At 47.4% G+C, this 23,209-nt stretch overlaps 1 protein-coding gene across 1 annotated transcript in view; it reads left to right on the forward strand.

Moving 5' to 3' along the window:
* Positions 1-10,989, forward strand: part of LPCAT2 (lysophosphatidylcholine acyltransferase 2) — a 53,335-nt gene extending 42,346 nt beyond the window's left edge. The window contains exons 14-16 of the mRNA XM_015572654.1: positions 4,463-4,561; positions 8,513-8,648; positions 10,630-10,989. Coding sequence (XP_015428140.1) covers positions 4,463-4,561; positions 8,513-8,648; positions 10,630-10,814 — 420 coding nt within the window. The 3' untranslated portion in view covers positions 10,815-10,989. The remainder of the gene's footprint in view (positions 1-4,462; positions 4,562-8,512; positions 8,649-10,629) is intronic.
* Positions 10,990-23,209: the final 12,220 nt, after the last annotated feature.

The following is a 23,209-nucleotide window of genomic DNA, read 5'->3' on the forward strand; positions in this document are numbered from 1 at the left end:
TTACGGCTTCATTAAAACAGATTTGCCACGAGCAGGCTTGTGAGTGGTTTGTGTGTCGGCTTTGGGAGATACTGGATCTGTACGGACTCACAGATGTGACGGGGGTACAGGGTGGGGTTGTAAGGCAATGGGTTTGGATAGGTTCTTGCTCATAGAGGGAATGCATTCCAAGGAGCAAGAGGTTTGTTGTTGGTGAGAATTAAGTTTTGAAAAACATTTGGAATCAATCAAAAAAAAGCCCGTGGGAACTACTTTTTTTTTTCTGCTCTAAAAAGGCGAGGAGGAGGGAAGTTCAAAATCTGTGTTTCCTCTTAATGTTACATCTGGCATTTCCATGGTGTAAATAAATTGGAAAATGCTTTCTTTGAAACCTGTTTAGCTATAGAAACGGGTTCAGGACAGGGGAATGAGGCCGTTTTATAGAAGGGTAGTAGTCTTTTTTTTTATGGTGGAGCAACTGTCTCAAGTTCTAGAATTCTTTTGCGGTGGAAAAAGCATGTAGCAATTTGGTTGGGTTTCCTTACATCTGTAAAGCGGGTCTGGGGTGTCGGGGGACGGAGGGGGAGGGCGGACCCGTAGCCAGAATGTCTCTGGCGGCCGTAAGGACCAGCATGATCCCTCTGGCATGGACTTCATACGAGATCAGGCGTGCCCGGCTCCCAGCCAGCGCTTGTCACGTCTTGCCCTGCCCTGGAACAAGGAATATTATTGTTGTTGTTGTTCCTCTCTGGAAACCAGGCAGGGAAAAAAAGCAAGCAACGAGAGAAAGAAAAAAAAAGAAAGGAAAACTTACATAAACCGTAATCAGTTCTATGATACATAGAGCCATAGAGAGATGTGTATATTTCTGTAAATCTATATATCAATGCCGCGACTCCCTCCATGCAGGTTCCCAGGCCTGGCTGAAATGGGCACTCATGGGGCAGCTCCTGAGGAAGGCTGGTCCCCGAGTCCCCCTCCAGTGGGTTCACTAAGAACCTGTAGCGGTGGGGCTCAGAGATGAGTATCTCTCCAGCGTCCTCGTGATTCTAACGAGCAGCCAGAGCCGCCGGCCACAGCTCTGAAGGAAGCTGCCACACACAGTAGTTGGCAAATGTCTCAGCTGAAACCAGGGCCCAGCAGGGGGGTCAGCGTTGCCCGTGTCCGGAGAAGGAAGATGGGCATCCGAGACAGGGACACCCCGCCGTGCCTTCCTGGGGGGTGGCCCCTGCTGGGCTTTGTCATCCCGGGTCAGGCGGTGATGGCGGCATGGGCAGAGTCCACGCGCGTGGAGACTCGGCCTCGGTTCACCCGCCTGCTCTGCCGTGGGTCCCCCGCCTGCGTCTCCAGTTTTCAGGGCATCTCCTCCCTCTCCCCTCCTTCGGACGACCCCCGAGTTGGAAGGTGAACTCTTCCTCCCCCCTGGACTCCCTTAGAGGAAAGTTGTAACCATGGAAATGGTGTCACTGGCCCGTGACCAGCCCTCAGCATCATCTCCGTCATGTAACATGTATGAAACCACACGCGTGTGATTCCGCCCCGGGCCGAGCACACGGGTCCCTTCCACGTTCCTCGGGGACCGGCAAGATCAGCCTGGTCCGCTGTGCCGCTCGGACCGGGTGCGGCTGGACAGGCGTGAGGCCGCTGCCAGCAGCCACGGTGGGTCAGGGTCTCTATCTCGGGGTGAGCTCACGGAGGCGTCAGGCACGGGGGCAGGAGCACGGCCTTGTCGGAGCCCAGAACATGAAGCTGTCATTGAACCTTTCCGCACGATGGCTGTGGAGAGGGCAGTGTAGCCGCAGCCCCCCCACCCCCATCCCCCTCAGTTCGTGTTAAATGTTTTCCGAAAGTTAAGACAAGGATCTCCCACTGCGGGCGGTAGGAAGCCTTTCTCTTGTTCCTCAAGGGAAGTCCCTTCCCACAGGCACGGGCAGAGCGTGAAGCTACCTACGTGTTCCTCCCTTCTGCTCTCTTCAGAGAATAGGAAAGTTTGTATATTTATACAAACGCATTTTATACGAACGAAGGTTTAAAAGTTGTACAAACAACCTCCGTCTCTAGTGTGGATGCTGGAACATTCCGTCCAAACTCTGGATTTGTCCAAGTAACCAGATCTTTGGCAGAGAACGAGTAGTTCAGTGTCTTAGTGTTGCCCTGGCCCGTGTGGCTCTGTTGGTTGGGCATCATCCCGTGCACCAAAAGGTCAGGGCGCATGCCCAGGTTGTGCGCTCAATCCCCAGGAGGGGATGTGCTGATGGATGTTTCTCTCCCTTCCTCTCTCTCTAAAATCAACAAAAAATGTTTAAAATAATAAAATAGGTTTCTTAGTTTTCATCCAATAGTTGATGTTTTAAAGGCACGTTTTCAATGTAAGAGGGAGTATTTACCTGATATATATATATTTTAATTTTGCCATTTCTACGTGGGAGCATACCTATAGCCTAAGATGAAGGCCTTTCATTCCTGTAACTCCATCCCATCATTTTAAAATTTTTAATATCAAGCAGTGCAATCATACAGTAAGGTGGAAATACCATTCATGGATTCAAAAAATAATACGTGACATTGCACCTCTACATTTTTAAATTTCAAAATACCCCAGATGATTTTGAAAAACACCTTCATCTCCATTTAATCCACTAAATTCTACAACTCGTGGTGGGAAAACTACTGTGTGCTCCATACCCAACATAGTCAATATTCATACATTATTTTAAAGGGCACTTTCAAAATATTTTGTGAGTAATAGTGCATGTACTTGTAAACGTTGACTTTCTATAGCAGCCTCAGTGGATTGCACAACTCGTCCATAATGGGGTCTCAGAAATACGTTTGGATGTACCTGTTGATCTTGGAATGCTCTTAGAATTACTAATTTCCAAGGTTTACCTATAGTGCTAAGTGGATAAAACAATTTGACTCCTAGAAAATTGGTCCTACAATCGGTACGTGAATAGAAATGCACTCTTAAGGGATATTCGGGTAAACAGGACACCTCCTCCCTGACCCTCCTGGGGAACTGACCACGGACTGACACTGAATACTGATGCCCCTGTGTGCCTGTAGCGTTGGCCCTTCTCTGTTGGCTGCTGCAGGGCCGGTTCTGTTCTGTGTAAGCTCACACTCTCACTGATGTCAAACATTGGTTAGTCCATCAAGTCCCGCCCTAGCCGTGTTGCTACTAGTTCATTGTTTATCTGGGAACTCATCCCTGGACGATTCTGCTGCCAAAATGACTCTAACACCTGGGATGGTAGTCATAGTGCGTTTAAGGTTCTCTTACTTCCTCCCTCCCTGCTCCTTCCCTCTCTCCCATCTCATTTTTCCTTTTTCCTCCCCTTTCCTTTCCTTTTCTTTCCTTCCCTTCCCTCCCTCCCTCCTTTCCTTCCTTCCTTCCCTCCCTCCCTCCCTCCCTTCCTTCCTAGTTCTCTCTCCCATCTCCTCCTCCCTCCCTCTCTGCCTTGCCCCTCTCTTCCCCTTTCTCTCTCTCTTCTCTTCTCTCTGCCCATTTCGTCCTTGCACAGTTCCTGTCTAGGCGAGGCCTTGATGTGCCGGGAAAGGCTGCCTTCAGTCAGTCTGGGTGAGCATGGCCGACCCCTTCTCCAGCGTGGCCCTCATGAAACTACACCTCGTGGGTTGTGTAGACCCTAGTGTCACGCTGGTTAGGTGTCGTGTCCGGAGGCTTAGCCGCCGCATCTCCTGGGACCTGGTATCCCGAGGGGCCACGGAGGGAGCTCGGGTCCGCCCCCAGGCTGCTGGCTTATTGCAGATCCGGGCTGGAAAGAGGGGAGAACGTCTCTGTGATTGTTGCCTCGATTTGCCCTTTTCCTCCCCCTCCCATTGCCTGCAGGTGGAGGGTTGCTGAGTGCCCCTTAAGTGACCCACTGGGGCGGGCCAGCGTGGCAGGGCCTCCCTCCCTGGTGGAGGGTGTGCTACAGCCCCCGTGGGATGGAAGCCCTGCGTCCTGCCTCCAGAGGGGCTCCGGCCAGGCTGAGCTCAAGAACCACGCTGGGCCGCGCCGGTGTGGCTCAGTGGTTGAGCATCGACCTATGACCCAGGAGGTCATGCTTCAATTCCCAGTCAGGGCACATGCCCGGGTTGCAGGCTTGATCCCCAGTGTGGGGCATGCAGGAGACCACTGATCAATGAGTCTCTCTCCTCCTTGATGTTTCTATCTCTCTCCCCCCACTCCCTTCCTCTCTGAAGTCAATAAAAATATATATTTTTTAAAAAAGAACCACGCTGGGTGCCGTGGAGCCCCTTTAAGGGAGCCTTGGTGATAACACGTTTGTATTTGCTGCTAAATGGAAATACCGTCTTCTTCCTCGTGAATGAGGAATTGGGGGGCCCCCTGCTTGCTGTTCCACCTCTGCACAAACTCTTTTCCCAGTCGGCTCAGCTCACGATGGTGTTGAGCTGCCGGCAGACCCGACCTTCACCTTGTGGGCGGCCCTGCTCACCGATGTCTCCCGTCCCTTCGCAGAACCACGACGGCAGCATCGACTTCCGGGAGTACGTGATCGGCCTGGCCGTGCTGTGCAACCCCGCCAACACGGAGGAGATCATCCAGGTGGCCTTCAAGGTACTGTCAGCCCACTGAGCGCGGCTCGCGCTGCCCCGCAAACAGGGGTTGACTCTAAGTGCATTATTTGAAAGTCGGTGGATCTGTTACGCGGCGCAGAGATCTGCAGTGACAGGGCTAATGCGATTAAGACCATTGCTGCTGAGAAGAGAGCAAACGCATGCACCCGCTGAAGCGCAAAGGTCTCTGGCGGCGGAGCCGAAGAGCAGGCGGTTTCACAAATTAGCTTAAAAAATTATCGCTTTTCTACCTCCCTCTTGCCGAGCCCCGACGTGAGGTTCATACATAATCACCTGTCGCTAGTCACCCTGCTTCCTCCCTCGGGAAGTTCGGATCTGTCCTTGCCTCTCCCTCTGTGTATCTGAGGTCGTGTTAAAGGTGTTTTTCCTGAGGGGGTTGGTTTTGTGGGGGTGGTCCCAGGTCCCCCCTCCATGTTCTCCTGTGGTATCACATGTATTCTCACAGCAGTGTTGGGGGACAGACAAATAAGACCATGTCCCCAGTCCCCATGGGTTTCAATAACGGGGACCCCGGCTTCATCCATCGCTTCCATGTGCAAAAAAGAGATGGGATAGCCCTGGCCGGTGTGGCTCAGTTGTTTGGAGTGTCCTCCGGGCCCAGGTTGTGGGTTTGAGGCCCAGTCGGGGTGGGTACAGGAGGCTCCTGATCAATGTTTCTCTGGTTGATGTTTCTCTCTCTCCCTCTCCCTTCTTCTCTCTAAACTCAATAAAAAAAACATTAAAAAACTTAAAAACAGGGAGAGATGGAAGAATACATTCCCAACGTGTGTTTTCGGTTCTTCTGAGTTGAAAGGGGCTACATCTACTTGGTGTTTAAATGGGAAGGGAGGCGCTCCCTTCACAATCCTAATCATGTACGATCTGCTCTCAAGTAAAACACAAACTCCTCTCCCTCCTCTTGCCCAGCTGTGGCTACCAACCTCACCATTCGGCCACATGGTCCCCGTGCTTCTGTCCAGGGTGACAGCTGGGGGCCTTCTCTATCCCTGTCTCCCCCTCTCATTCCTTCCTGGTTTTCTCTGAGAAGGTGATTCCCCCAGGACCCCAACAAGACCCCCCTCTCTTATCTAGAAAGACTTCCTGCCCGAGTCCTCTCTCGCCTCTGAGAGACCCCCAGGGAGAGCCTCAGAAATGGCCGGGTCTCCCATCCGGGGCGAGGAGTCGCAGGTCCAGGTTTCCTCTTTACGTCCGATCGGTGTGAACCGTTAACCGGGAGGCCTGCGAGGGACCGACGTGGTGGATGCTGGGCAGATGGTCGGCAGGAGGCCCGGCCAGAACTCCTTCCAAGGAGAACGCGGTTGGCTTTTACAGACTTATTCATCATGAAACCTAAAATTATACCCGTGGCTCACTTATTCCGGTCCAGATATTTCTGGTTCTGTTTTTGGGAACGTCTGCGTAATTACAAGTGTAGTCGGCCAGATGTGCACTTGGGGTTCACCAATGAAAGACCTGATAGGAAATATGGCCCTCGTCACAGTAATTACTGTTTATAGAGAAGTCTTGAGATTTTTGTCTGGCCCAGACCTTGGTTTGGGGGGCAGGGTGAGGAAAGGGGGACCTAAAACTATAATTAGCTTTTTTAAAATTTTTTTCAGTAAGGCAAGGGTCATGCTTTGTATTGGTTATTTTTTAACCTTCTCGGATGTGTTTGAAAATATTATGGCAGTATTTATACATATATATACACACACACACACAATAAAAGCGTAATATGCTAATTAGACTGGACTTGGTTATTTTAACCTTCTCGGATGTGTTTGAAAATATTTTGGCATACTATATATATTATGGTATTATCTGCCTGGATGTGGATCCATATATATATTAGAGGCCTGGTGCACAAAATTTGTGCAGCGGGACGTCCCTCAGCCCAGCCTGCACCCAATGAAACTGGGGCTGAGAGGGGTAAGGCAGCCACTGAGGCTGCAGGGGCCAAGCCCCTTGCATGAATTTTGTGCATCAGGCTTCTAATATATATATATGTTTATGTATATGTATGATCCATTCACATTCTTTTATGTGGGCAGCACTTCACAGGTGACATCCCATCTTTGATCTCATGTCACCATGTAGGTGTAGGTGACCTGTAGGTGTAGCATATTGGCCAGAGCGCTTCAGCTGTAGCAGTGGGCACGGACTCTGGCTGAGGGAGCCGTCGTGACGGCCCGTTGGCTCCAGGAACGTCCCTGCACTCCTCCCCTGGGCACTTCAATGAGCCATGTCCAGCTCTGTTCGTCACTCCCGTTCCAGGGAGGGTCCGCACGGCCTTGGGCCATGTCTTGGGAAAGGCAGGATGTTCTGGTTAATTAAGTGTCCCAGTATTCTGTGCAACGGGGAGCTATCACACCCCCAGAGGAAACTTGGGTGTTAAACTTCCGACAAGAGCCTGGGATCTACGTTCGTTAGATCTGGGAATTTTGTAGCAGGAAGACTTTTGGGAGTAATTGAGGGAAACTGAGTGTTTTAGTGAAGGTGGTGATCTAGCTAGCATGACAACTGACAGATAGAGAGGAAGTCAAAGTCCCCAGGATGGACCCATGAAGGGGACTCGTATGGAAGTGAGAGCCACCAAAGACCAAGTGTGGCAACCACTTGGACTGTTCGGCGAGTGGGTGAGGACTGTTTAGGATGGTCAGCCTTTGAAGAGAGCTTAGAGCTTGCAGGAGGGCAGCTGGTCTGAATCCTGGCAAAGGACCCTGAGGCTACAGTTTGGGCAAACAAATGCTCACTCACTTTTCACTTTCCAACTGTCTTGGCTGCCAGGAGGGGCTCAGAGGTAGAAACTGGACTGGAAGTCAGTGCTTTCTCAGCAGAGGCAGCAAATTACAACTTGGAATTACACGGACAATTACAACACTACCGTGTATTTGCTTGCAGTTCACCTCATGATTATCACACCTTGCCTCATGTCTAGCTGTCATGTTTTTTCTTGTTCTTGATCTTGCATTTGGTCAGAAGTAGATACCTTACCAACAGCAACTCTAGGTATTATTTGCCTGGATGTGGATCCCAGCTCTGCCACATAGGAGTTGTGTGATCTTGGGAAAGTTAGCTGGGGCCTCAGCTCTCTCATCTGTAAGATGGGCCTGATAATGGCACCACCCATACCCAAGACTATTGTAAGGGTTAAATGAGTTAATACATGTAAAGGGATTTGAATACTTTTGAGTGGTGCCTGCACAGAGTCAGTACTTATATCATTAATTTTTTTTTAATGCCCAGGAGAGGATTTTGAATATGGAATACTAGTTATCCATCAGTGTTTCTGTTCTGCTACTTGACTTAAAATCCTTCCATTCTTTCATACTGACCTCTAAGCGATATGCAAGCCCTGTTTTTGCTTCCTTATAATTCCTCCCCTTCCTGTGTCCTTCCTGCTTTTCCACCCCAGACTCTTAACTGGTTTTCCTGATTCTAGTTTTATTAACCTTCTGCTTCCCACCTCCACACTCTGCCTCAAAGAGCTCTGTCAGTTCACATGTGACCACACCACATTCCCAGCCACATGCTCCTACGGGGTCAGGTGAGCCATACATTTCCACCGTGGGCTGATCCCTGCTTGTCCTTCAGTCTCCTAACTTGAGTCCCAGGCAGTTCCCCGCCAGTCCTTGTATATCCGGGAACATCTCTTGAGGTTCTAAGACCCAACTCACATGTCACCTCCTCTGTCCAGCCTTCCCTGACCTCTCCAGAGAGGTGTCCCCCTTCTCTTCTCCACGGGACTCCCGTGTCCTTCTGTCCTTCGCACTGTGGTGGCCCCTAGTTTAATTCCGTCTCTTCCCCCCACTCACCTAGACGTGTGGCGAGGGCCACAGACACCCTGCTTTCTTCAGGAACGTATCCCTGTCCCGGGCACGAGTAATATTTGCATTACTCAAGAGTTTATTTCCTGAGATTATTCCTCCCTTTTCTTTTCTGTTTCCTGCAGCTCTTTGACCTTGATGAGGACGGCTACATCTCAGAGGAAGAGTTTTCCACCATTCTGCAGGCTTCCCTCGGGGTGCCCGACCTCGATGGTTCCGGTCTCTTCAAGGAGATAGCCCAGGGCGATTCTGTGTCCTATGGTGAGTAGGCAATTGGCACCTGACTCAGTTTACAAGGAGGGCATCCGGACTATGGAGTGACTCTCAAGACAAGAGTGTTGTTGCCTTCCACTAATTATATTGACAATAGAGATGATGATGATGATGATGATGATAGTACTAGCAGTTTAAGTGTAGTGGTAGTAGCTAATTAATGAGGACTTACAATATGCTACATAGTCTTCCAAACATTGTAAACAGATTAACTCACTTATTCTTTATAGCAAGCCTATTTCATCCGTACCTTTTATTATTTTACTGAGTGCAAAGAGTTTCGGCTTCACTTGTATGGGGTGGGGAAGTGAGATCACAAATTTCTCTTACTCTGGTTTTAATTACTGTCATTTTGGCTGCCCTTTATTCTATTTTAGGTAATTAAGTGCCTAGCACACTTACTCTAGTGAGTTCATTTAAGAAAAAAAAAAAGGAAAGGGAGGGAGGGAAGGAGGGAATGGGGAAGTATATACTGAGATAAAACTTATGAGTCAGAAACCCCATGCATACTCCTCCACTGACCATTTTTCTTTCATACATAAGACTCTATTCCTCTGAACTACCAAATTTGGAAAAACTATTTGCAATCGCTATTTCAATGGAAGCTAATACTAAAGGTTCTTTGTTGGTAGTCATCATTTTGCCTGTTGGTTTTAATAATTTTACAGGAAAACCTGCATTGTTTGGGGGAGTTCAGCTTTTTCCTTTTTAGAATATCTCCCTTTTCCCAAGAGTATACCAGTCCACTTTTTTTTTCAGGAATATCTAGGATATTTAGGTATAACTTTATAAAGGAATAGGTATTAAATGTATCATAAATGTGACTTTTTCAACGGTTTCACTGTTGATCATGTAAACGGTTTGCATTCTTGGTTTTCCATTAGGCACATTAATGCCCAATTTCAAAGTTAGCTCTCAGCACTTCTTCTAGGAGTGAGTTTCTCTTTAATGCCACAGACATCCCCAAAGAGGACAGAGACCTTGATCTTTTGAACAGAGCCTGGCAAAAAGTGAACAAGTGAGACTGATGCTGGGCTGATATTGTGGCGTTCACTGTGACTTCGCTGCGCCAACTAGCAGTGGGGTATCTGAAGCTGGCTCATAACCCGAATTTTAGCTCGCAACTCAAAGCAACAAATCGGCCGAGAGACGGCTCGTATCTCGAAAAACTCGTTAGTCGGGACACTCGTACGTCAAGGCCCCACTGTAGTCTGTGACTGCAAACACCATTGCGGTTGCAAAGAATGAGTCAGGCTCAGTCTGGCAACTTCCTCATCACCAAGACCGGTTTCATCTTCAAGAGTTCTTGGGTCATCCCATGTGCTGTGAAGCAGGTTCCTGGTTATCATAGGATTAAAAATTAAATCAATGGGTAGAAATAGGACATTGGGTTAAAATCCCTTGTTTATAGACCTACCTAGCAAGCTGATTCAAAGACCAGGTCCCCTTTGCTAAACAAGCTCCATAAACTCTACTCCATTTCCATTTGGCCCGAGTTTTGGGAATTTATATAACAGACTCAGACAAATGGTGTTCATTTGTATCTGGCTTGTGTCATTCAGCACAGAGGCTTTAAGTTGCATCTGCATCTTGGCACCACGGCTGTCCCTTCATTTTCATCGCCTTACAGCATCATGTTCCACGAATACGGCAACATGTACTTAGCCATTGCTGCTGTGGACAAACACGTGCGCTCTGTCCATGTTGCCACGGAATTCTCTATGTCTCCCGGGACACACTAGGCATCAATTTCTCGAGGTTCTCTGCACGCTGGGGGTAGAATTAATGGGCCCCAGCACATGCGTATCTTTCAACTTCACTAGGTCATGGAAACGCTGTCTTCCGAAGCCGTTGTCCGCATTTATGAGGGTTGAGTCATAGGAGTTGGAAGTAATTATCTTATTAAAGTCATATGTCAAAAGAATCTTCGCCTCCATTGAACTGGATTTGGTTTCCTCCCTTCTTCTAGAGGAATTTAAAAGCTTTGCCCTGAAGCACCCGGAATATGCAAGGATCTTTACGACGTACTTGGAACTGCAGGCCGGCCACGTGTTCTCCTTACCGGAGGAGCGCCCCGCGGCGCCCGCCACGGCGAGTAATAAAGTCAGTCCCGAGAGCCGCGAGGACAGCCCCTCAGACAAGAAAGATGACTGAGGGCGGGCATCCCAGGAAGGAGGACGGAACGGCCTTCCCCTGAGATCAGGGCGGCGTTGATCAGTCGTATTGTATAAATCTGATTTGTGGAGTCATAGCGATGTGGAAACTGGAAAACTTTGCCCTGGCTGGGTGGCTCCGTTGGCCGACCATCCTCCCATGCACCAAAAGGTTTCAGGGCACATACCTAGGTTGTGGGTTCCATCCTGGGTTGGGGCATGTGCAGGGGTGGGCAACTGATCTATGTTTCTCTCTCACATCAATATTCCTCTCTCTCCCTTTCTATCTCTCAGATCACTAAAAACATATCCTCGGGTGAGGAATAAATTTTTTAACATTTTTAAATGGAAAGGTTTTTTATAAAAATGATAGATTTTATTAAAATGCTTCCATTTACCCGTGTAGGTCAAGGAATATCTTTTTGCCTGTCATATTGTCCTGTACCGATTGGTTTACTGGTGATAAGCGTGTTTTTGCAGATTCTCCCGTTGAGTTTGCACATCTAAATGAATGAAGTGCGCTCCCTTCCTGGAGCGTATCCATCAACACAGTAAAGAGTTTTCTAAGGAAAAATAAGTACTATTTTGTCATCTCTAGTCCCTTTCCACTCTGGAAATAAGCATGAAGAGTCTGAGGATTTTACAGATTACTCCCCCCGATCCACCCCCCGGCCCATTTCCAGTTTCTTGGATCAGTGACTATGGTTGGATTAGAAAGGAGAACTCTCTTAATTAGATGAGACTCTTCAAATCCCTGTTCTCTGTCGCCTGCACCCCTAAACCACCTTGCAGAGGGAAATCAGACTCTTTTGCACGACCTACTGATGTAGAAGTTTGTTTTCACAGGCAGCAGCCGTGGCCACAGGCTAAGTGGGAATTGCCTGATTGAAGGGAACATCAATTGCCTAATGGGAAAATGAATTGTGTGCCACAGAGTTTAGTTTCATTTGAGCTGGACAGCGTAGAATGCAGCTCTTGCCCAGTAAATGAATCCGATTTCCTCTGTTGATATGATATTAGAATTCATAATGTTACCATCCAGGTGGGGGTTTTATTTTGTCAGATGCCCGCTCGAGTTTTCGAACTTGTCTGAGGAATCTCCAGTCCAGGGATTCACACAAGGTCCTAAGGCATCCCCGAAAGCTAGGGACTCCAAAAAGCCAGCAACCCCACATGCAGCCCCCAGGCAGGCCTCTGACAGTGACGCGTATCCTTTTGGTTAACCGATGATTTCCCTCTCGTGTCATTTTTGTTGGTTGTCATGCACGTACACATGCTGTCAGTATGGTTTATGTTGGAAATTTTGAACAAAGAAGCGATTTTTTAATATAATGCATAAAAATAGTTGATTCAGATTCTGAATTTAGTCTTTGCATTTAAACGCTGTTTTGCTTAATGTTTCTGAATATCAAGGTGAGTCACCCCCGGGCCAGTGTGTGAGGCAGGCCATTTTTGGAGTTGAAAGTCTCATTGAGAGGGGTGTTGGCATTTATATGTAATCAAGAGTCATGACTTTAAACATAAGTTCTACATAGTAAGCACTTAAGTGTTCTAATTTAATTGCGTATATGTGTATTTGAATAATGGCTTACTAGAAACTTTGTCAGAGTGTATATATATATATATATATATATATATAATTGTTTGCTTTTTATGTATCTTAAAGCTACTTAGACAAAAAGCACTGAATGAACTGGAAACAGTTGCTTAAGTAATTAGGAAAGTCTAGGTTTCCAATAGTGTTTGTCATCCGCAATTGAATGTATGTAATACTCAGGAACTGTGACTTTTTTTTATCATAGAAAAGCCACATGTTAATTCTACGGGTCATGGAAGAGTATCATTGAAAATTAAAAGCTTTCTATGAGGCTCTTGGAAGTGATCCCATTGTCTGCCTGTTTTAAAATAATATTGTATGCCCTTTAATTCCACTTCTGCCAATGTAATATTCCTATTTTATTATGAACAAACAGAACTGCTACCTAAAATCATGGCCATTAAAAAATTCTGGTTTTGCTCTTTTGTCTCAAACGTAATAGGTCTTTTTAATATTGTGGTTTGAACTTGCTTGCTTGCATATTTAGGAATATGATTAATCCTTTTTGTTTGCATTGAAGCTTTATGAAATGTCAGACATGATTTTACTCTAATGAAAAACTCCCATGTTAGCCAAGGGTGCAATAGCTCGTGTTCATAAAGAAGTTGACTTTGGACTGGTTGCGGGGGGGGGGGGGGGGGGGGGGGCCACATATGCCATTTTAATATTTGTCTAGTAGCCACATTTTAAAAAGTAGTAAGAAACATGTGAAATTAAATTGAACCAAGCCATGATCCTCGGTCTATTCAGACTTGGCCTCTACTTTTATGCCATCTTAAGCAAAACTTCTTTTAAAGAGGCCTTGCTCCATGTGGGATGTATAGTAAGGAATTGCGTTTCATGAAATCACTTACATGCACTGTAGTTTTATGTAATAGTCTGAGAAAAACAGGGTCCTCTCCGAAATAAATATATCCTGAGGCCTAGAAGTCAGATTTCAATCAGGAGAGTCCCATTGAGGGACAGTGGCACCCTACATACGTCTAGACCACGTTTAGTGTTACACAATGCGTTTCATTCTCTATCACTGCTGTCAGAGTTCTGGCGGCCAAGTGTGAGAGCTGGCACCATGCATATATAAAAGAGATCGCCTCAAAATTAAGGGTGGCGGGGGAAGCTGGAAATGCTACTTTAGGCCTTCATCCCGGCATCAGAATATTGTCTTTTTTTACAGGACAACAGAGTAACTGGATTTGGTCAATGATGAGTGCTCTGCAGATGTGGACTTCAGTTCTGTGTGAGACGTTCAGTCATTGGGTGTCTCTGTTAGCCGGTCGGTCACTGACTCCTTAGTTGTTGAACTGTTTTTGTTTCAGCGTGTGCTCCACGATCCAGAATCTTGGACAGGGTTAGCTTTGCTTTAGTATTGGATGTGTAGGTGAGGGTTCCATATTAGCAGCTGTGCTCAAAGGAAGGTCATATTGTGTCTGCTAATGGTGTCCAGATTGTATTCTTGTCTACAATGACAGTGTCTAAAGAATATTATTTAGTGTCCAAAGGATGTTTCAGTTGGCAGCTATGACAGTTGCTACCACCTCTGGTAAAACACACACACGGTAAATCATGTGGGTCTTTTGTAGATAATATAAACATATTTATGATAGCAGAACTAATGTAAATGCCAATATACATTTGTCTAATTGAAAGAAAAAATAAAGTAGACTGCCTCTGTTTAGAAGATGTGTGGTCTGCTCTCTGCATAGGCAGAGCAGTGCAGACACATGACTCCCAGACACGGGAACTGCCCCCTTCCCGCTGTCATAGATGCAGACAAGACCTCAACCATCTCCATCTCCTCCCCATCTTTCTTTTCCTCCAACTGACTTCAGCCCTTCCAGCCTCAGCATCTTTGTCCTGATGTTCCCTCTGGAATATTCTTTCCCAAAGATTTTCACCTGCCTCTCTCTTCTTCATTCAGACTTAAAATAAAAGCTACATTGAGATATGATTCACATACCATATAATTCAGTGCCTTTTAAAAAATACATTTATAGCATATTCAGAGAATTGTGCAACCATCTAATCTAATTTTTAAATGTTCGACTTCATTCCGATTTTAAATCTAATAGGACTCCGCCATCACCTACTGTCAAAAGCCCAGTCAGTCCCTGCAGACATTCTCAATCGTGTGGCCTTTTCTTGCGATTGCTTTTACACGCGTGTGAAATGGTTTGTTTATGTCTGCATTGTCTGTTAGTCCTAGCACTTAGATGCTCCGGACACATGCTCAGTACTTGATGAATGGATGAATAAGGGCAATGTTATCTTTCCCTGACCGCGTCTGCCTTGCATTGTATTAGAATAGAGATCGTCTTTACAACAAACTAGAAAACCCGGGATTGTGTAGAAACTAAGGCTCAGGAAGGTTTCCTCACTGCTCAGGGTTACGTAACTGTGAGTCCCAGGGCTGGAATGCAGGCCCAAGGCCATCTGGCTCTAACTGTGGGGACTTCTGATTCGGCCAAGGTAACTTGAACCCGTAAGTAACTAAAGAATTACATGGCCGGCGGCTTCAGGTTCCAGAAGCATGGAAACTGGCGCATCTGAGAGCCCTCTGGCCACAAAACCCCAAGCATGCCAAACAGAATATCACGAACATATTCGAAAAGATAGCTGAGTGTGAAGGATACAAAGGGAAACCCGTAAAGGCCAAAAATGAAAAGGGAGCCGAAAAAACCAAAACTGTGAGAAGGCGTGAAAGTCACGGTTGACCTGTGGACATGGGCCGATCTCTGTAAGAATGAGAATTCGTGTTTCGTGGCTCGGGGAGACAAAAGACCAGGATTTTCTATGAGGGGGTCGTCTTGGAACTGGGACCTCAGGCGAGGAAACAAGCAGACATTTGAAGGACCACGCTCGGTAAGAGAAGGACCTAGGAACATTCACCCTCTGGGAAAGGAAGATAGTGAGGAAGTGTGTCTGTCTTGGCCTGGGTTTTAGGTCGAGGCCGAGAACTTCCTACGGTCGTTTTTTAAATTTCAGTTCTTCAAAATGTTGTAAGACTCATGTCATGGCCCAGCCGAATGGTGGATGGTGGTGCGTGCCCCACGTGTGCTTGGGAAGAACGTGTGTTCTGCAGGGGCTGGGTGTAATGTTCTATAAATATCGGTTGGACCTCGTTTGTTGATAGTCCCGCATCCTTCTTTATCCTCCCTGATGGTTGTGTTTACTTGTTCTGTTAATTATTGAAAGAGGTTGAAACGTCCAACTATAATTGTGACTTGGTCCGCTGCCAGTTTGTCTGAAGTTCTGCCCGAGGTCGTAATTATTTTTTATTGTCATGTCATCTTGATGAACTGGCCCTTGTATTGTGATGAAGATTCCTTTTTAATTCCAGTAGTGCTCTTCGTCCTGTTGTTACCATTGCCGCTCGAATCACACCAACTTTTTTTTTTAATATATTTTATTAATTTTTTACAGAGAGGAAGGAAGAGAGATAGAGAGTTAGAAACATCGATGATGAGAGAAACATTGATCAGCTGCCTCCTGCACATCTCCTACTGGGGATGTGCCCGCAACCCAGGTACATGCCCTTGACCAGAATTGAACCCGGGACCCCTCAGTCCGCAGGCCGACGCTCTATCCACTGAGCCAAACAGGTTTTGGCCCAACTTTCTTATGACTAGTCATTTTTCTCTTAATCTATCTGTGTCTTAGTAGTTAATACGCATCTCTTAAGGATTTCGTGGTCCATTTGTGTCTTGCATTTTTATATTGTCTGACAATTTCCATCTTTTTTATTTTTAAGCATGTTTTCACTGATTTTAGAGAGAGAGGAAGGGAGAGGGTGGGAGAGAGAAACATCAATGTGAGATAGAAGCATCGATTGGTTGCCTCCTGCACACTTCCCAGTAGGGATTGAACCCACAATCCGGGCATGTGCCCTGACCAGGAATTGAACCGGTGACCTTTCATTGCATAGGACGATGCCCAAACAACTGAGCCACACCAGCCAGGGCCAATTTCCATCTTTTAGTTGGAACATTTAGTTTACTTCCATTTACTGTAATTATCGGTATGATTGGGCTTGAATCCACTGTCTGGCGTTTTGCTTTCCATTTCTTTCATCTGATCTTTGACCTATTCTCCTCCTTTCCTGACTTATTTTGGATTAAACAATTTTTAACTATTTTATCATTTTTTTTTTGGCTTATTAGCTAGCCACACTTATTTACATACTGTGAGTGGTTGCTCAGAGTTTACAATACGCATCTTTCATTTAATATAACAGGAACCTCCCAGCAAGATGCTCCCATATGACCCTCTCTCTTCATGTGTGCTGCTGTCATATTTCTTCTACGGGTTTTTAACTCCATGGATAGTATCATTTTTATTCTCAACAGTCAAGTGAAAATGTGTGGGAAAGGGTCTATCTATCAGCATGTGTACTGTTTCTGTCACTCTTTATTACTTTGTGCAATTCCAGCATTTTTTCCTGTGGAATGTCTCTGAACCATTCTTGTGCAAGTCTGACAATGAACTCTCAGCTTTCTTTTCTCCAAACGTGTCTTTATTTTTGCCCTCGTTTTATAGGAATATTTCCTGAATACAGAGTTCTAGGTTGACTTTCTGCTTTCAGTACTTTTATTGTCTATGACGAGAAGTTAGAAGTAATTCTCTTCATAGTTCTCTTGTATATAATGCATTTTTATCATCCAGCGACTTTTAACATTGTTTTTTTATTTTATTACTAGTGCTGGGAAGTTCTATTCTGATTGCCCTCGGCATGACTCTTTGTTAATGTTTATCCTTTTGGGGTTTATTGAGCTTCTTTGATCTGTAGGTTTAGACTTTTCATCAAATCAGGAAGCTTTTCAGCCATTACGCCTTTAAATAAGGGTCCTGCCCCTCACCTCTCTCCTCATTTGCACAGATGGTAGACCAGCCCCCTGAGTCTCTGTTGGCTGTTTTTCAGTCTTCCTTCTCTGAGTGCTTCAGTCTGATCATTTCAGTTTCCCTCCCTTCGCGTTCTCTGATCATTCCTTCTGCAGTATCTAATCCGCTTTCTAACTGTTTCACTTCAGAGACCATGTCTTTTGCTTCTAGAATTTTGACTTCGTTCTTTTCATCGTTTCTGTTTGGCTCATGTGAGATCCCTATGTGTTCCCTCAGTGTGTTCATAGACCTCTTAACGTTCTGAAACGTACTTGTAATAGCGTTAAAGTCTTCGTTTCCTGTGTCGCCATCTGTCATTCCTGGGGCTGTTTGGTTTTTGTACTGGCTGACTCTTCCCCTAGCAGTGGGACACGTGCTTTCCGTCTTCTTCACGTGTCTTTAGGCAAATTATCTCATATAAAAAATCTCGGTTAATTACTTACACAGATGATTTTGTATTATATATGGGACAGTATAGGTGCCATTTTATCTAGTACCTACATTTGTCTTTTTACCATCTGTATAGAACATTCTTAAAATTTATAAAACATTCTTCAACTGACAGATTATAAACACGGAGAAAAGATGGGTGGTTGTCAGAGGTTAAGGGGGGACGTGAGAATGGATGAGAGGTGGGAGTGGCTAATGAGAGCGAAATGAGCAATCCTGTGGTGATGAAATGCTCTGTATCCGACGGCATCGGTGTTATTATTTGGTTGGGATATTGTTGTACAGTGGTTTCGCAACCTCTAGGAAACCTCCAGAAAGTTAAGAGAAAGACAGTGTTCATAATTTAAATGTGGCACAACTATAGATAGAGAAAGAATTTAAAAATCACAGAATACTATGAAATACATTCTATAGATATATTTGAAAGTTTAGATCAAATGAATATTTTAAAGAAAAAGCTAATCTAAGAAGAAGGAAATCCTGAATAGCTCTATAATCATTATAAAAATTTAATTAGTTTAAAATCAACCCCCCTAAATAACCCCTAGGTGGAGTTACAGGTCAGTTTTAAACATTCAAGAAATAGATGATCCCAGTATTATACATACTTAACAGAGAAAAATATCTTGATACCAAAATTAAATAAGGGCAATAGAATGATCAGTAATACTCTGCTTCATTTATAAATATAGATTCAATTATCTAATCCACCAATGCTTTAAAAAAAATTCATGACCAAGTGGATTTATTCCAGGAATGCAAGGATGGTTTAATATTGGAAAGTATTTTGTGTCATTAAATTCATATTGTTTTGGTTTCCTGTTGCAACAAATTACCACAAACTTAATGGCTGAAACCATTCAAATGTAGTATTTTATTCCAGAAGTCACTGGGTCTTACTGGGCTAAAATCAAGGTCAAGGCTGCATTTGCTCCTCCTAGCCCAGTGGTTCTCAACCTTCCTAATGCCACGACCCTTTAATACAGTTCCTCATGTTGTGGTGACCCCCAATTTCACTGTTACAAATTGAACATAATGAAAGCATAGTGATTCATCACAAAAACAATATGTAATTATATATGTGTGTTTTCCGATGGTCTTAGGCGACCCCTGTGAAAGGGTCGTTCGACCCCCAAAGGGTTCGCGACCCACAGGTTGAGAACCGCTGACCTAGAGGCTTCGGGGAGAATCCCTTTTCTTGCCTTTTGCAGCTCCTGGAGGCCGTCAGCATTCTTTGGCTCATGACCGCTTATCTCCACCAGAGAGACTGGCTCCTTGAGCCGCAAAGCTAGCAAAGACAGAATTTCTTTCACATCCCATCCTTCTGACCTTCCCTGCCTCCCTTTTCCACTTTAACGAGTGCACTGGGTAGTCCCGGACAATCTTTTTATTCTCAAGTCAGTTATTTAACAACTTTAGTTCTACCTGCAACCTTAATTCCCCTTCGCCACGGAAGGCAACATGGGTCCTGTGTGTTCACTGCTGGGTCATTGAGTAGCTGCAGGTTTAGTTGTATAGGAAACTGCAAAACGTTTTCCCCAAAGCCGCAGGACCAATTTACATTCCCATCCGCAATGGGTGCAAACGCCCATTGCCCCACCGCACAGGGACTTTGCAGAGAGCCAACGAGACGAGAGATGGGAGAGGACCCGGGACACACCTGAGAGTAGAAGTGATAATACGACCTTGAACAGAGACCCTCTTTGCTGGGCTCCCTCACGTGGCCGCCCGTGAGCCCCATCAGAGGCCCACGCTTCCTCAGCCATTGTCTGTGCGTTTATGGATTAGTTCCTGTGGAGGTTACTCTGACCCCAGTGCAGGGCGGCAATGACGCATGGCTCCCCGGGGTGGGGCCCGCACAGAGAGGGGCGGTTGAATGTTCTGGGGATGGAAGGAAAAGCCTTGTTTATCCCTGGAGAGCTTGATAGCCAGGCGTGGGGCCAGGGCTTCTGTGCACATTCGGGTGGGGGGTGGGGTGCAGGGCGGACTTCTGCACATGGCAGAAGCCTTCCCCAGCCTGCCCTCCGTGTTTGCCTCAGCTCACCTTCTTCCAAGGAGGCCCGCAATGCAGGGAAGAGGACACCAGGGTCAGGACACGCAGGTCCTAGTCCCTGTGTTCATCCACTGGCTTGTTGTCATATCTGTCACCCTCCCTGGGACTCTGTTCCCTCATCTGTAAAATGGGGATATTACTTCATCTCCACCTTGTCACTGAGATTGTCTGAGTCAGTTCAGACCAAACGTGTGTGTGTGTGTGTGTGTGTGTGTGTGTGTGTGTGTGTGTGTGTGAGAGAGAGAGAGAGAGAGAGAGAGAGAGAGAGAGAGGGGGGGGGAGAGTACAATGTTGCGATTCCCAGGGACTAAAGCAGGTTTCTGGAGTTTTGTTTAGCTTCTATGTTTGTTACATAGTTTCCTAAACTGCAGGCTCAGAGGCCTGCAGCGGCAGGCGGGGAATGTTGGAGTCCTCCCTCACTGAGGCAAGCAAGCCTCATGTTAGTTTCAAGCTGCTTGGCTGCCGGCCAACATCTTGGCTGGCAGTTAATTTGCATATTGCCCTGATTAGCCAATGGGAAGGGTAGTGGTCGTACGCCAATTACCATGTTTCTCTTTTATTAGATAGGATTTTATACTGGGTGTTCCAAAATTCACGCAAGATTTAAATTTTGCGTGAGCAACAACAACAACAACAGAAAATAAAAGCCTAATTTTACTTGGTTTATTGAATCAGATTCTAATATCTGTTGCCCTTTGATTTCAATCCCTTCAATTTGATAAGCATTACCAAGTACCAATTATGGCCCAGGAGCAGGGACAATGAAGACCAATGAAGACCACGGCTTTGCGTATGTGCCAGCAAAGCCGTGGAGGCCATTTACCCAATGTGCTATTCCATACATAACCCTAGACTGTATACTTTATGAATCAATAAAAAATTTATAATTTATTATTGTAAACCTGTGTTTTCTATCAAGATTACTTCTTGCGTGAGTTTTGGGACGGCCTTTATCATGTCCAACTATAGAGACACCATTGGAACTTGACATCATGGCCACTCAACGCACCTCAGATTTCAGCCTGGGCTACCAGGGAGAGTTCTCGGTAGGCTCGGACTCATCTCTTGTAAGCAGCGCATGACCTTAAGAGGGCGCAGCACGCCTTTCTGCTTTCTGCCCCCGTCCCCCCAGGCCCCCATGCCTTCCTGCAGCCTGAGAACACAAGGAAGCCAGTGCACCTAGAGGCAGCCCCCACCCCATCGGGAGCAGGGGCTGCTGGACAAATGTCCCATCTCCATCGCTCAGGGGCAGTGCCGGCAGGCATCCTGTACAAGGATTCTCCCAGAGGCACTGGCGGAACTGAGCACAACCCTGATGACACCCCCTTTGTTGGCCTCTCCTCCTTCCCGGGGTCACTCGCCCTGGTCCCTCACTCCTGCTTCCTGGGGTCAGCTCCCCAATAAAACCACCTGAGTCCAAATCCCCGCAGAAACTGCTGCTGGCCCCCGGGTGGCACAGGCCACACGTGGGTGACATAGCTCCCTCCTCTGGGAGCACGAGGAACCGCTCAGAGCTTTGAGTTTGTCTCCAGTCCCTGGCTCAGGTCTCCCTTGGAAAAGTGGATACACCGGGTTGCCCAGCACTCGCAGGATTGGGTCGGGTGCCCTTGAGCGGCTCTGTTTCCCGGGTCACTCAGGACCCCAACGTGTGGAGGCCCCAGATCCTGGGCCAGGTCCCTGAGACAACCTGCCATGTGCCGGCCACCGGGGCCAGGCTTTTCAGGAATCAGGGTGTGCTGAGCCGGGTCAGCCCCGGTGCGGCTTCTCAATCCCCAAATACCAGGCCCACCCATGCCACCCCAATACCCCTGCCTGAGGGGTGTCGCACTGAAATCTCCTTCCGCTCCATCCAGCCCGTCTCCCTTCCTGTCACTGGCTCTCTGGCTGACACGCGGATGATATTAAAGGACATCGCGATTGTGAACACACACTGAAACTTTCCAGGCCTTTAGGGGCAGCGGTTCTCAACCTGTGGGTCGCAACCCCTTTGGCGGTCGAACGACCCTTTCACAGGGGTCGCCTAAGACCATCCTGCATATCAGATATTTACATGATTCATCACAGTAGCAACATGACAGGAAGTAACCACGAAAATAATTTTATGGTTGGGTCCCAACATGAGGAACTGTATTTAAAGGGCCAGAAGGTTGAGAACCACTGGGCGCCCGTGCCACCCAATACCCCTGCCCGAGGGATGTCGCACCGAAATCTTCCGCTCCATCAGCCCGTCTCCCTTCCTGTCACTAGCTCTCTGGCTGACATGCGGATGATATTAAAGGACATCACGATTGTGAACACACATGGAAACTTTCCAGGCCTTTAGGGCAGCGGTTCTCAACCTGTGGGTCGTGACCCCTTTGTCACAGTAGCAACATGACAGGAAGTAACCACGAAAATAATTTTATGGTTGGGTCCCAACATGAGGAACTGTATTTAAAGGGCCAGAAGGTTGAGAACCACCGCTTTAGGGCAACGATAGCAATGCCTTTACCGGGTCATGCTTTCTTCCCTTTCGCCCCTGCAGACCTGGGGTCACTGAGCAGACACGGAAGCCCCGCTGAGTGCCAGGCTGTGCTTGTCTTGCTGAGGGTGCCCAAGGGCGAGGAGGCCTGAGGGTGCCCTGCCCTCAGAGGAAGGGCCACTGTCAGAGCTGGTGGCAGCTGCATGTTTCTTTGGCGGACAAGGGGGTGGGGTCGGGGCGGGAGAGGAGATGGGGGCACAAGGCTGCCTCCAGCAGAACGCATGGCACATGCCCAGGGCCCGAGGGCCAGAGGCAGCACTCACACATTCAGGGGGGCCGGGGATGGCTGGGAAGGGGTGTATGTGGGAAGCCCCAGGTGCTCGTGTAGAAGCAAAGAGATGACGCTTTCCCAGCCCTCACCGCCACCCTGGGGGTCATCAAGGAGGCAGTCGTGCCCAGGGGTCCCCAACTCCCTAACGTCACCAAGGTCTACAGAGGGGTGAGTGAGCAACGCCAATGAGGAGTGAGGAGTTTAGGGTCCAGGGGAGAGCTCTGCCCTCTCCAAACCTCAGAGGGGCCAGAGGGAGCCCCGGAGGCTCTAGGAAAAGCCCAAGACTCCGATTTTCACGTGCGGTGCCCCGGTTGGTGAAGCAGTGGGTGGGTCCAGGAAAACGGGGGCCTGGTGTTACCCCACAGGGCGCTGGTTGGTGGCTCCCTGGAGCAGGCCGCTCCTTCCAGCAGCCACGCTGACATCGGGCTGTGTCTGCGAGGCCGCCACGGCCTCCGTGACTCGGGTTAGGCCTGTCCCCAGTGAGGGACCAGGCAGGGCTGGGGGGAGGGGGGCAGGGGAGCCGGGCCAATGTTTGCTTTCCACCAGGATGCGATGGACACAAACCGGATGGAGGAAACCTGAGCGAGTCCCCGGCTGAGCGCGGGAGAGAAATGCCTCTTAAGCAATTA

Source organism: Myotis davidii, unplaced genomic scaffold, assembly GCF_000327345.1.
Source record: "Myotis davidii unplaced genomic scaffold, ASM32734v1 scaffold328, whole genome shotgun sequence".
In the NCBI taxonomy this organism is placed as follows: Eukaryota; Metazoa; Chordata; class Mammalia; order Chiroptera; family Vespertilionidae; genus Myotis; species Myotis davidii.